This window comes from Artibeus jamaicensis, unplaced genomic scaffold (assembly GCF_021234435.1).
Source record: "Artibeus jamaicensis isolate MK-2021 breed Jamaican fruit bat unplaced genomic scaffold, CSHL_Jam_final scaffold_461, whole genome shotgun sequence".
NCBI lineage: Eukaryota > Metazoa > Chordata > Mammalia > Chiroptera > Phyllostomidae > Artibeus > Artibeus jamaicensis.
The window spans coordinates 12,526,562-12,541,403 of NW_026522045.1; the positions used below are offsets into that span (position 1 = coordinate 12,526,562).

Sequence of the window (14,842 nt, forward strand, 5' to 3'; positions counted from 1 at the left end):
GCCAGCTTAATAACCTGGGTGTATGGTTTCAACTCATTGTGCCTCATTTCCTTCTTTATAAAACAATAATAATTCAATAATAATAAGGTCTACTTTATAAGATTTTGGTGATTAGATAATATTATGAACACTTTGTACATGGTGAATGTTTCATAAATGATAGTTATCAAGTGTGCAGACATAAGACAGGAGCTAGGAAATGTGAGACCACATAAGATACAGTAGCTGCTGTCAAATATTTCAAATTTTAACTAGAGAAATAGGATGTGAGGGTAATCTGGCTGTGACATCTGTCACCCCATTGATTGCTAGGATTAATTTGGCTGATATGGCTGGCTAGGTGAGTGTCCCCTTTCTCCCTCACCAATCCATGTGCGTCCCTCCCAAAGCTGTGCTAGGTCAAAGAGGACAACCTTCCCAACTAGAGGAGAGTACCAGTCTTCAATCAAGGGTATACGAGTAGCTGCACTCCCCTGCTAGAACCTGCAAACAAGCTCTCAAATTTTAACTAGAGAAATAGGTATGTAAAGAAGGAATAACAATCCAGTGTTGATAAGTGTTGAACTCCAAGTATATAATGGGTAGTTCCATGGGAGCATGAAGAGAAGGGCATTTAACTTTCTCTGCAGAGTGAAGTAGGAAAAGACTTGTTATAGGAAAGAAAAACCTAAGACTGAATCTTGAAGAACAAGGATTGGTCTGACTGGTGTCACTCAGTGTGATGGTCACCATACTGCAAACTGAAAGGTCATGAGTTCGATCCAGTTAGGGCACATGCCTGGGTTTGGGGCCAGATTCCTGGTTGGGGTCATGCAAGAGGTGACTGATCAATGTTTCTGTCACACATTGATGTTCCTCTCCCTCTCTTCCTCCTTCCCTTCCTCTGTCTCTACAAATAAATAAATAAAATCTTTTAAAAGAAAACAAGAATAAGAACTAATGAGAGTTATTCACACAAAGTAGAGGGGAAACAGTGAAAAGTAAGACTTTCCAGGCCTTGACCTAATGAGAATAAAAGCTTGGCAGTAAGAGAAAAGCCAGCAGGGGATTGGTGAATATGGCAAAAGAGACTAAGAAGTACAAATTTCCAGTTATAAAATTGGTTATGGGGCTGTGCATTACAGCATAGGGAATACAGTCAATAATATGGCAGTAACTATGAAAGGTACCAAATGGGATCTAGACTTATATCACTTCATAGGGTATATACCATATTTTTGGACCATAAGATGCATCTAGGTTTTAGAGGAGGAAAATAGGGGAAAATTTTGAAGCAAAAAATGTGGTAAAATATTTAATAACATAAATAACAATATTTCACCAATGTAAATGTAAACAGAACTCAACAGCAGCATTAACAACCATTATTCCTCCCAAATTTGAAGGGGTGTGTCTCATGTTCCAAGAAATATGTTTAGTCACTATGTTATACACCTGAAACTAATACAATATTGTATGTCAACTGTAATGGAAAAATAAATTTTAAAACAAAAGCCAGCAGTTTAGGGAGCCTGAAATGGGTATGGGATACTGGGGGCCATAGCAAGAATAGACAATGGAGAGGGATGGAGGCAGATCATTCAGGCCCTTGGATAGCATGACAAGAAGCATAAATTTTCAACTTGGATAGTATGCTAAGAAGCATAAGTTGTGAGGAACCATTTACGGGTCTTAAACAAAGATAGGCATGTGGTGATATTATGTTTCAAATGATTATTTTGGCCCGGCATAATAAATTGCAGGAAGCAAAATTTAAGACAGTAAGACCGGGTGGAAAATGCTGATACCTTATGAAGATAATGGTTTGTGAGGATGAAAGGAAGAAGATGGATTTGAGTTTGGGATATAGAATAGAAAGAACTTAGGGACAGACTAGGATAGAATTAAAGTAGAAGTCAAAGAAGCTCCTGAATTTATGGTTTGGACAGTTAGGCCAGTGCTGGATTATCCAATATCCAGAGTAAGCAGAGTACCCAAAATGTGGAAACATACTGATTTTGGATATATTGTTTTTAAAAATACTTAATTGTCATAGGAATATCAGAGTATTTTAGACTTCTTTACCTTTTTATGCTTTAGTTTGAATTATATATTTTAAGAGAGGGGATCATAATCTTTTCATCAAGGCCTTAATCCTTCTCTGACCAGGGTGGTTGGTGGTATCATTTCACCAAGAACATGGACATGGGAGAAGGAGCAAGTTTTGGCTTACTGTATCTGTTATTCTTAGCCCTGAGCAAAGGAAATGGCATGATTAGACAGGTAAGGGACTGAAAATCAGGTACTTCTAGGGAGACACCATTAAAGCAATTCACATAGCTCAGATCAAATGGAATATTTATGTTTAAAACAGTATGTTTCAAATGGAGAAATAGAGAGCTTATTTGCTGGCAAGACAAATAATGAATGCAAGCTGATATAATAATTGGAGATAGAAATTTAGCTATGGGTTTTTACCCTGGAGTTCAGGGAAATTTCGAAACTCTGAAATTCTAGGCAAAATTGTGTGTGTGTGTGTGTGTGTGTGTGTGTGTGTGTGTGTGCAGCACATTTTCATGGGTATAAGTTCTACATCTTCAGATATTTCACAGTTGTCTTTGACCCCCAAAAGATCACCAACCACCAGTAGTAAATTTACTATGAAGTAAATATGTCCTCTTTTTCAGAGTTTCTCATTTGCCTGGGACTCTTCCAAGGCCCTAGGAGGAGTCCTAGCAATCTTGTATTGTGTTTACTTAAAGCGAGTGTTCCTTTCAAATTACATAAAGTGTCTGGTCCCACAAAAGCTGGACATATGGAATTTTGCAACATTACTTAGTATCTGGTAGTTGATACCATCTAAGATGAATGAGTGTAAAGAAAAGACTGGGAAAAGCCAAAGAGTGCACTAGGAAAGACAAAAGAAGGAATGCTAATCAAATAAATAATTACTGGGGAAGAAGACTGAGACCACATTGTCAAGGAAGTAAAGCAGAAAGAGAGATGGTTAGCCATGTCCAACATGAATGGGAGATCAGGAAAAAGGAAAAATAAATTATTACATGAGTATCTAGGACACCTTCAAAGGAAGTTGTAAGAACAGAAAGCTGGTTGTTCTTTCACCTTCTGAAAAAGTAGAAATGGTAGTTGAATAAGTGTAAATGGTAGCTAGAGTCCACAAATATGCAGGGAGATAAAAGTACCAATAGGAAACTCTAAACTTCACTGTTCTGTTAAGGTAACATTCATCAATAAAGTAGTCTCACTGTAAAATTGAGATTTATACTAAAGTTAAGTCAGATGGCATATGTGTAGTTTTCAAAATGTGTCTTAAATGTGTTCCATGGCCAGGCAAAGGCTTTCAGTGACCCTCATTCCCCCATCTCCTAATCCTGCATACTAATCCTCTCAGTACTTGAATTTCCATATTTCTGCTCTATATCACCTTTTCCTAGCTGATGATATGGAGCAGTCAGGGTAGAAAGAGAAAAGAAGCCATAGTGTGATGTTTAAAATAAAAAGTTTTAAATTTAAAATTATACTGGGTTACTCACAAAACTAATAATTCATGTATGGTTAATTGAATGTTTGAAATTCAGGCTAAGGAGACATCTATTTGAACCAGAATGTTCTAAATGAGCCACCCTGGAAATTCTGAAATTGATTGGCTTTACTTGAGCACAAATGTGTTAGAAGTGTACTTTTTTTTTAGTGTGAAATGAAGCCTTAACAGAGATACATGCTCAGATCTGCTGATATGTATTTTATGGAGGATCCTAGATACCATTTACAATATTTTCACAGAAACTTCCTCTGGAATATACTTCTAGGTGAACTAATTTCTTTACAGTTCCCAACTTAATTTCTACACTGGTTATATTTTTAAAGGCTTTTGATTTAACTATTGATGTGGTTGTTCATAATTGTGTCACTAGGAAAACTCTGCTACTTGAGGACAATGACTTTGAATAGCTAATATGACAGAATATAATTGGGGCATGGAAAATGGCTACAAATTAGAATAGCTAAATTTTAAAAACTGGTTTAAGGTTTCTAAAAACTAAAAAATAATAATTCCATAAAAAAACAGTAATTTGGACTTCTGGCCAAGATGGAGGCATAGGTGGAAATACTGTACCTCCTTGCACAGCCAAATTTAAAGACAACAAAGATTTAGAAAAAAGAACAAAACCAAAATAGATGGAAAAATGAACCATACCAAAATCCGACAACAACGAACCATTCATCCAGACCGGTAAGAGGGGCGAAGTCAGTGGCTGGTGGAAAGGGGTTGTCGCAGGAAAAAGCAGTGGCTGCTGGACTGACCCAGGAGCACAGGCGGCAGTTGGCAGATCCCAGGTTGGGTGGCAATGGGCAGACCCAGTGAGGGCGCAAGGCGGCTGGCTGACCATGGTCACACAATCACACGTAGGTAAACAAGGCAAAGAAAATGGACAGTGAGACAAACCGCACAACTCAGGGCCCCAGTAACAGGAATTAAGACCTAAAAGCACCAATTGGAAAAACTTTTGCTGGTTGAAGTGCCAGAAAAGGCTCCCAGCCTCACAGGAGATTTCATTGGAGAGACCCACAGGGTCCTAGAACGTACACAAGCTCATGCACCCAAGGGCCCAATTTGCTTGTGGGAAGTGGCAGAGGGGACCGAAATCCGAGAAAGTGCAGAACAAACGCATTGCTCCCTCTCTAACCCTGCCTCCAGTTACAACCCAGTAACTGGGTTGACCCACCCCAGTGAACACCTAAGCTTTTGCCCACTCATATGTAACAGGCACAAACAGACCAAAACATTATGGCTCAAGCAGAAGAACAGCTCAAAGCCCCAGAGCCAATACTTCTAATCAAAAAGGAGATAGTCAACCTATTGGATGCACAGTTCAAAACACTGGTGATCAGGATGCTCACAGAACTGGTTGATTTTAGTCACAAATTAGATAAAAAATTTTAACTAAACTAAGTAAAATTAAGCAAAATGCAAAGGGAACCAATAGTGATGGAAAGAAAATTGGGACTCAAATCAGTGGAGTGGACCAGAAGGAAAAGAGAAACAACCAAACAGAGAAGAATAAAGAAATAAGAATTCAAAAAAATGAGGAGAAGCTTAGGAACCTCCAGGACATCTTTAAATGTTCCAATCTCTGTATTATAGGGGTACCAGAAGGAGAAGAGGAAGAGCAACAAGTGGAAAACTTATTTGAACAAGTATTAAAGGAGAACTTCCCCAATCTGGCAAAGGAAATAGACTTCCAGGAAGTCCAAGAAGCTCAGAGAGTCCCAAAGAAGGTAGACCCAAGGAGGAATACACCAAGGCACATCATAATTACATTAACCAAGATTAAAATGAAGGAGAGAATTCTAGAAGCAGCAAGAGATAAGGGGACAGTCACCTACAAAGGAGTGCCCATTGGACTGTCAGCTGATTTCTCAAAAGAGAGCTTCCAGGCAAGAAGGGGCTGGAATGAAGTATTCCAAGTCATGAAAGACAAGGACCTACATCCAAGATTGCTCTATCCAGCAAAGCTTTCATTTAGAATGGAAGGGAAGATAAAGCACTTCTCAGAAAAGGTCAACTTCAAGGAGTTCATCATCACCAAGTCCTTATTATATGAAATGTTGAAGTGACTTATCTAAGAAAAAGAAGATAAAAATATGAACAGTGAAAGGACAGCAAACTCACAGTTATTAACAACCACACCTAAAACAAAAGAAAACAAAGAGGACAGCTAGATCAGGAGCAGAACCATAGAAATGGAGATCACATGGAGGGTTAGCAATAGGGGAGTGGGAGAAGGAGAAGTGGGGAGAAGGTACAGAGAATAAGTAGCATAGATGGTCGGTAGAAAATGGACTGGGGGGGCAGACAAGAATAGTATGGGAAATGTAGAAGCTAAAGAACTGTGACACATGAACATGAAGCAAAAGGGGGAGTAGGGGAAGGGGGTGTGTAAAGTAGAAGAGAATGGAGGGGAATGGGGCAGCTGTAATGGCATAATCAATAAAATATATTTAAAGAAACAGTAATTTGTATGTCTTTATTAGCAAAGTGCTAGGTAGGAAATGACTAACACTATTTTTAATGAGAAAGATTTATAACATTATTATTTATTTTTAAATGTTATTCTTGTTGAAAGAATAATGCAGTGTAATAAGACATGATTCATAATGCACACATGTGAATGAAAGATGTTCTAACTATTTGATAATTAGCTATGGTTAACATAGAAGCAATTCATAACACTTTTATATTTAGATAGCATAAGCAGCTTTATTTTCTAGCCTTTCTTTCTAATAGTTAGACTTAGTTTGACTTGAGTATTTCTTCTTTAGTAAGTAAAGCATTTGATCTAAAGAAAGCCAGTTAAATACAACATACATGTTTTGTGGTTACATTGTTAGACTGGCAGAGCATGTATATCAGTTTGACTGTAGATTTTGTTTGAATTGTATTTTGGAAATTTATAAATTATTTGGATATAACATTATTTTTGTCCAACTGTCAGCCACTTCTGCAAATAAAATTTTATTTTCTGCAGTTAAGTATTGTTGAAATTGTGTTGGAATCAACTGTCTTTCACATTTATAACTGTTTTTGATTAACAGTACAAATTTTAGATGACAAAAATATATCCCAAATAAATACATATTGACATTTTGCCTTTAGCCAATAAGAAGAAAGAGAAAGAACGCCCAGAGATCTCTCTTCCTTCAGACTTTGAACATACGATTCATGTGGGGTTTGATGCAGTCACTGGGGAATTCACTGTAAGTAAGCTTATTTTGTTTTGTAAGCCTTTCAAAAAATCCTTTGTTATAATAGGTCTCAAGCAAGATTGCCATGTGCCAAAATGTCATAGACTTGAAGTTTTTTATGGCAAGAATATTGGCAAAATAATGTCCATCTTAACAAAAATGTCTGATGGCTCTGTAAATCTTCCACTTGATTGAAAATGCTAATTTACCTTTGCATATAAGATGTAGTCCTAGCAATTTGATCTTGCTTGGTTGGGTCTATTGTTTATATTTGAAGTGAATCATAGAATCATTGACTCAACTTGGACAGTGAAGACAATCTGTCTGAATAATTCAGGCTTTACATTGAAATCTGGATTATTCAGATCAGCTCACCACACACAGTAACAAAAAAAATCTGTAAAACTGACCTGTTTGCCCTGTAATTTCAAGAACATAGCTTATTTGGGAGCTTCACAGGTATTTTTTGTAGATACTCAAAAACAAACCCTATGTTTCAGGAAGAAACATTGATGGATATACAGATTATATATGCTTTAGTGATTATATATACACCTACAGTAAATACCAATAAGAATTCTCTACAAAATTTCATATCTATAGATCCAGCCTATATTTGGATATCTGTAGTGCTCAAATTTCACAGGATCTCAGATCTATGACATTTTATACTTAAGATTTGACATCTTTTTTTTTTAGATGGAAGAAGGAAAAGTTCTGCCTAGAAATATGTCCCCAGGAAGATCAACTCTCTTTCCCATACTAGTAAGAAACTCAGTCACACTCTGCATTCTGAGATAATGAATAATTTTGAATGCATTCAAACAAAAAAAATCTTTGATGTGACCATCACAGTTGATTTATAGGTTCTTAAACAAGAGATAAATTTAGATTTAATAGTTAAATTTCCTGTTGTATAACATGATGCCTAGTGAGTACACTGTTATATGGTTAAATGAAAGTGTAAGAAAAAAAGAGATGACAAATTAATTTGATTTGGAAAAGCAAACCCTGTCTCTGAATTAATAACCAAATTAATTTTTTCCTTCAAACATTATGCTTTTTTAAAAAATTCATTTTAATTGTTGCTCAAGCACAGTTTTTTTCAATTCTGGAAGTGAACTATATGAAAATGAAATGGAAATTAGGTAAACATCTTGGATTTGTAAAGTGATGTGAGCTAATTATTTGTATATTCTCAGTAGCAATAAGAGAACATTAAGAAGTACTGGCATTGATAAATTTGAGATACTAGCCCTGGCTGGTGTTGCTCAGTGGATTGAGTGCTGGTCTGAGAACCAAATGGTTGCCAGTTTGATTCCTGGTCAGGGCACATGCCTGGGTGGTGGGCCAGGTCCCTGGTGGGGGGCATGCGAGAGGCAACCACACGTTGATGTTTCTCTCCATCTCTTTCTCCCTCCCTTCCCGTCTCTAAAAATAAATAAAATAAAATAAAATAAATTAAAGATAAATAAATAAATTTGAGATAGTGGTAGGATTTAACCAATTTTGTCACTGGAGTCAAGAGACATTATTCAAATGGCCTGGAATTTGAGCACAGCTTCTGTTGTTTACAATATGTGAAAATACTCTCTTAGTTATAGCTAGGAAATATAGCCTCATTTTCACTACTACCACCACTATCATTACCACAAAATGATAATTTTTATAATCTGAACAAGTTAAGGTCTTTTTAAAAGTCATAGATTGACTATTGTTTTCACATTTGTAATAGAAATGTACTTAAACTTTATAAATTTTGTCTAATATCTCTTCCCTTTTTAATTTGAAGAACTTTATTTTTCCAGTTTTTTTTATCTTTTTGTGTTCTATGTACTTTTCTTCTGTTTAAATTTTTTATGTTTTATTGTTATTTTATATTTTTCTGTTCTGTTTTTCTTCCTTTTCACTTTCTGATGTAAAAGTTTTCTACTCTTCTCATTAACATTCTGTTTCCTTTCTAATTTAATTTTTTTCTACTTTTCCCAACTTGTTTGACATCTTATACAATCTATTTTCAGATACTTCTTGTTTCTTTATGGGTTTCAATAGAAATGAAGCAAAATGAATCGGCATCATCTTGCTTAGTGCAGTCAGCCATTTTAACTTTTCTATCAGTTATGTGATGGGCAACCTTTCCAATTTCAAAGAACATGTTTTAAAGATTTTACTTATTTATTTTTAGACAGAGAGGAAGGGAGGGAGAGAAACATCCATGTGTTGGTTGCTTCTCATGGTCCCCTTAACACAGACCTGGCCCGCAACCCAGGCATGTGCCCTGACTGGGAATTGAACCCATGGGAGTTGATTCACAGGCTGGTGCTCAATCTACTAAGCCTAACCAGCCAGTGTGAAATCATTTGAAATAATTATTTTAAATAATGCAGTTGTTTGGATGCAGTGGTATATTAGAAATAAATTTGAATATAGAGATATGACACAGGCTAAATTTGGAAATATGATGTACTTTATTGTCATCTTTATGATCTTTTACAATAACTTGTCCACATATTACTTTTAAAGATGCTAAGTTCTGCCTTTATTACTGTCTTAACCTATTATTGATATTTACAAACTTAAAAATACAAAATGATAATAAGCCTCATTTTAAGCTTTTAAAAATCATTTTTTTGGTAGAATTTAAAATGGAGCCCCAATTTCACAGTACTACTAATCCATTGATTGCATAGCTAATTTAATTATTGCAGTTATTTAGGTAGAATTTTGAGCAATTTGTTGAACTAGCTAGTCCAGTTGTCTCACAAGGGCTTGTTATTTGAATATTTGGATACTGTTTGGATGTGTTGCTTCATGATTGCCCTATGGCTAATTGGCCCCTATAACCTTATATATTTGTTCATATACTTGGACACTGAAATTAAAATTAAGTTGGGAGGTGAGATTTTGGGCACTAAACTATTAGAAGTCCTTACACTTTATATTGCCATTTTTGTCCCAAATACTTCAGAACTCCCCATTCCAGTTTTCTAGATCTGTGATGTTTGCTTCAAATCAATCAGAGGGAAAAATGGTATGAGTGATATAAATGATCATTTATTATGATAAGATAGATGCTTGGCCTATTGTATCATGCTGATGTTCTCCTGGGCTACACTGGACAATACCCAGCTTGATGTACATCTAGTTGTTATTGTATACATGTCCAGGAATTTATACCTGCTCCTGCTTCTCATGCTCTCACTTTCAGGTCTCCATTAGCTATCTAACTTTTGGGATTTGTACCTCAGTTTGGAGTAATAGGACTGCTTTCTGATCATGTGCCTTTGTGGCATACATTCAAGTTTGAGTATCAGGTTTTGTTGATTAACTGGTTTCTTTCAACTTAAAAAAGAAAATAAAAATTATGTCAGGCATGTAGTCATATGGTAAGTAAAGTTGTCTAGATCTTCTGCAATTGGCAGCAATTTTTCCAGCTGTTTAATGATCACAAGACTACTTATTTATCACAAAATTTAGAAGTACCATGAGAATGTATAATAACTGCAAATATTCTAATGATTATGGTAATGAACATGCTAGTGATGTCTGCTCTAGTGGTTATGTGCAATGCATACCTGATTTTTGTAACATTTAATAAGTGCTTTGGCCATTACAGCGTTAACCAGATGCTATTAATTGCACTGAGAATCAGAATGGGGATCAGGCAGGGGCTCCTGAGTTCAAATTTTTGGCTTAAGGTTTTAGCATCAAATTGCTTATTAAATGCATGTGAAAGTGTTTTTCACTGTGCTTGGAGTAACCCCAAGCGAAGAATTAAAAACCTGTATCCTGGATTAAACCATTTGGGTCAAAACATGCTTCTATAGCATTGGAGATATCTTTACTTAGATAAAGTTGTTACCTTATATATAATCTTATTTTGTGGGAATTGGGGATTCAGAACTGTAGAATTAAAGTGAAAATATCCATATATGTTTTAAAATAAAATGGTTTCCCTGACCCTTGTCTAAATGTCTAAGAAATTCAAATAGTTTGGCTTTGTAGGAAATCCTCTATCTAGTTTTCTTTGAGCCAGCCATGACTTTAGCTACAAAGTACAGAAGAATCATATCAATGAAAACAAATGTTAAATTTAACATCACCATATAGCCATATTTTGACTTTTAGCCAAACAGACACTTCCAATGTGAAACTAAAAATGGTTAACTAGAATTGGGCACTGAAATTTGTAAGCTCATCATGTGGCCATTGGCTACCTGTGATTGATCACCAGCTAGGAAACAAACTTACAAGTTATTGCCAAAGCTGTCCATAATGCCATCCTTCTTCTTTCCAAATTCATGTTTCTGCTTTTAGTGATTTTTCCAGTCATTTAATGATAATTATTATTGTATATTTATGGAGGAAACATCTGGCCAAAAGTGGAATTATGCATCCAAATTTTGGAACATTGTTGTTTTCTCTGTTTTTTTTTAAATCTGTTGCCCTATAGCCTGTTCTGCCCCTGATTTAGTTAATACCTCCCTATTTTCATAACTGCCCCACTTTAGATGGGATTACCTTCCCCCATTCAGACCCATTGGTTTCATCTCCTCCCACCTTCTAAGTTGTCCCACATTCTGTTTTAACTTTCTTTTCTTTCTTTATTTACGTCCATTACAGCCAGATCTCTATGGCTCACAGATGTGCCCAGGGAAGCTCCCAGAGGTGCGTCACAGGCCCAAAAGAAGCTTGCATCAAAGTGCTTCTTTGAGATGTCATAGCACTGCAGCAGCAGGTTCATGTGTGTGCAGTAGAGTTGTTGCTTGGCTTATCTCACCTTTTTGTTCTCATTCCCAAACTCTGGAGGCCCACGTCACACATCGTTTTGCTGAGACTTCGTAGGACAAAGCCACACTTCAGTAATAGTGTGTCTGGTTTTTGCTCCAAGTTGCTCTTGGAGGTTGGATGATTATGAAATGGGGATATCTGTAGGTTGAACAAGTAGGAAAGAATACTGAATGCTCAATGCAAAACTAACCTGTATATATAATTTTTGCAGTTCACCTTGGTTAGATTTCCGAATACTCCTTCCTCTCTGCTCTAATGCTTCAGATTATTGCAAATTCTTATAAGGCTTTGGCATAGTTGTCACAGTCCCCAGGTTCCTCTATATGGCCAGTAAATGAAGTGGGAAGGAGGGAATTGAGGGAGGAGACCAGGAAGCTGCAGGGAAAGTGCCCGAAGCAGCATTATGTTACTGTTTAGCATCTCAGTGGTTATTGCTTTTCCATAATTCTTTGTCTCCTCTCAATCAACCTTTCTATTAAAGCTCTGGACCCCCCAAATTACATTTTATAATCACAAAGTATGAATTGACCAAGGGTGAGGCTTTTCTTTTATTCAAAAATATATACTAATTACAACATACCCAGAAAGAAACAGCTTGTATTATTCCAGTCAAATGAAGTCTATTGATCTGCACTATACTATGCTGTGTGCAAATTGAGAGAAGTCTTGCTATGTCTGCCCTGAGTCACCAGAAAAAAACTAAGTTAAGCTATAACATCATTTCATGGATGAGCAGAGTTAATATGGAGGTGATTTTCATGTGCTTTTTTTTCTATCACAGTCATACTCCCACCCACCTTTTTTAAGTTAGATCCTAGTTTTCCCTACGTGTTTTATTTAGAAAAGGGAATGATTGCATTATTAATTTACTAACTATAAATCTAGAGTGTAACTTCAGTTTCCCAAGTGTAATCCTACAGGTAGCATGGGCTTCTTGGTGAAGAACTTTACTGGTCCAGAAAAATGTAGCTGCTGAATGTTCTGATCTGCCATTCTTTTCCTTTGGTTGTCCACAGGGAATTCCTGAGCAATGGGCACGATTACTCCAAACTTCCAACATAACAAAACTGGAACAGAAGAAGAACCCACAAGCTGTTCTAGATGTTCTAAAATTCTATGATTCCAAAGAAACAGTGAACAACCAGAAATACATGAGCTTTACATCAGGAGGTAAGAGTAAATCTAGGCTGTCGAAAAGTGAAAAAATAATTCTAATTAAAGAGGAGGATTAGAACAGAAGACTTGTAGGGCATTTGAAGTCAGTTCTAGTTCTTTTTACAAATGAGTTCAACAGAAGTAAACCAAAACATGAGTCGGAAATTGAAGTTGGTGTTAGGAGATTTACAGTGCTTGGATAATTTTAGAACTGAAATAGGAACATCGTTCAGCAAATCATTAATTGTCTGTTTGAATCAGCAATCACATTTTTTGTCTCTTCACTAATATGAAGACACTCAGATACTTAGGATCAAGCCTTGTGATGTGTTTATGAAGTAAGAAATATATGGATCAAACCATAGCCTCTTGAAATTTATTTTATTCTTTGGAACCATTGAATTGAAAGATGATAACTCAGCACAAATTTTACAGCTGCCAAGTTATTCTGATCAGACCTCAAAAAATAAATCATGGCTTGCTATTTCTAAGAAGGTGAAAGGCCATGTGTCTTCCAAATTTTGACTTTGCTTGCTAGCTTGTAGACCTGGCCTTTATATGATGCTTTGATGTTCAAATTTGCACTATAAGCAACTAAAATACACATACCAAACAATTCTATGTTCTAAGAAAGATTATCTGCGTTGCCTCTCTAGAATAATTTCTCCAACATTTTTTTAATCCTCACCGAGTATATATATATTTATTGATTTCAGGGAGAGAAGAATGGAGAGAGAGAGAGAGATCAATGTGAGAGAAACATCTATTGATTGCCTCCCATACATACCTGGCTGGGGACCTAACCCACCACAGAGGCATGTGCTCTGACTGATAGACTAACCCATGACCTTTTGGTTTATGGACAACACTCCAACAAACTGAGTCACACTGGTCACGCTAAAACAATTTCCTATTTAACATCTAAAAAAAAAGAATACTATTGTTAGTGCCCCAGTTATAAAGAGCCCATATCTTTTGGCATTGGTTCTAGTTTAGGGCAAGCTTGATCTCTTCAAGAATGGTGCAATAATACACTTAGAAGGAGAGGTTTCTGATTTGGCCATATCAAATATCAAAGCCCAAACTTAAAGACATATGTTAATTTACATGCTAAATGGTACTCTTTTTAATGAGAAGATTAACTTCTGTTTTCCAATGGCAAAAACATAAAAGAAAAAAGCCATCAAGGAGAGCTTTTAATGATATTTAGTCTATCACATGCAATAACATATTTAAGAGATAATATCTTTTATGTGACATATCAAGAAGTGCTTAATGTGAGCAATCTATAGCTATGCTCCAAGTACAATATAGAACCATAGGTGATGAGAACCAAAGATGCATTCAATAAATCACTTCAGTGTACCCATTAATACTTTTCAGATTATCAGAATTTGTCTTTATTCCAAGTTACCACTGTTTTATTTAAATAAAATAAAAAGCAATTTTATTTAAAAATAAAATGCTTTTATTTTTGTTTTGAATTCTCTCAACTTACAAAAAAAAAAAACCCTAACGAGTATGTTGAAACTCAACAGTATCTGAGTTACTATACTATTCTAAGTAGAGTGAAATACCACCATGTTTTCTGGATGCTCTAATGCAACAAATGACTAATAGGATGAGGAGGAGAAGAGTAGGGGAGAGGAAGAGTGGGTAGAAGGGAGGAAGGGAAAAGAGGAAGAGAGGAGAAAAGGAAAGGAAGAAGTAGCAGACAAATTCTAGATATAGATGTACAATAGTCTTCCCTTATCTGTGGTTTTGGTTTTTGTGTTTTTAGTTACCCATGATCAACCATGGTCTAAAAATATTAAATGGAAAATTTCAGAAATAAATAACTCATTAGTTTTAAATTGTGCACTGTTCTGAGTTGTAAAATGAAATCTTGTGTGATCCTGTTTCATCCTGCCTGAAATATGAATCATCCTTTGTTCAGCATATTCATACTGGGCACACCCCCTACCTGTTAGTCACTTAATAGCCCTCTAGGTTACCAGATTGGCTGTGATGGGATCCCAATGCCTGTATTCAAGCAAGCCTTATATTACTTACTAATGGCCCCAAAGTTCAAAAGTAGTGATGTTGGCAGTTCAGATATGCCAAAGAAAAGCCATAAAGTGCTTCAAGTGAAAAGGTGAAAGTTCTCAAC

The 14,842-nt window shown here is 36.0% G+C and overlaps 1 protein-coding gene across 4 annotated transcripts in view; it reads left to right on the top strand.

The window, feature by feature from the left end:
- PAK3 (p21 (RAC1) activated kinase 3) overlaps positions 1 to 14,842 on the top strand; it is a 128,642-nt gene that overhangs the window by 19,088 nt on the left and 94,712 nt on the right. The window contains exons 2-5 of one of the 4 annotated variants that reach the window (XM_053657507.1): positions 6,659 to 6,759; positions 9,716 to 9,778; positions 11,371 to 11,415; positions 12,555 to 12,708. In XM_053657507.1, the coding sequence (XP_053513482.1) occupies positions 6,659 to 6,759; positions 9,716 to 9,778; positions 11,371 to 11,415; positions 12,555 to 12,708 (363 nt within the window). The remainder of the gene's footprint in view (positions 1 to 6,658; positions 6,760 to 9,715; positions 9,779 to 11,370; positions 11,416 to 12,554; positions 12,709 to 14,842) is intronic. The other 3 variants (XM_053657508.1, XM_053657509.1, XM_053657510.1) reach the window with 3 other exon arrangements.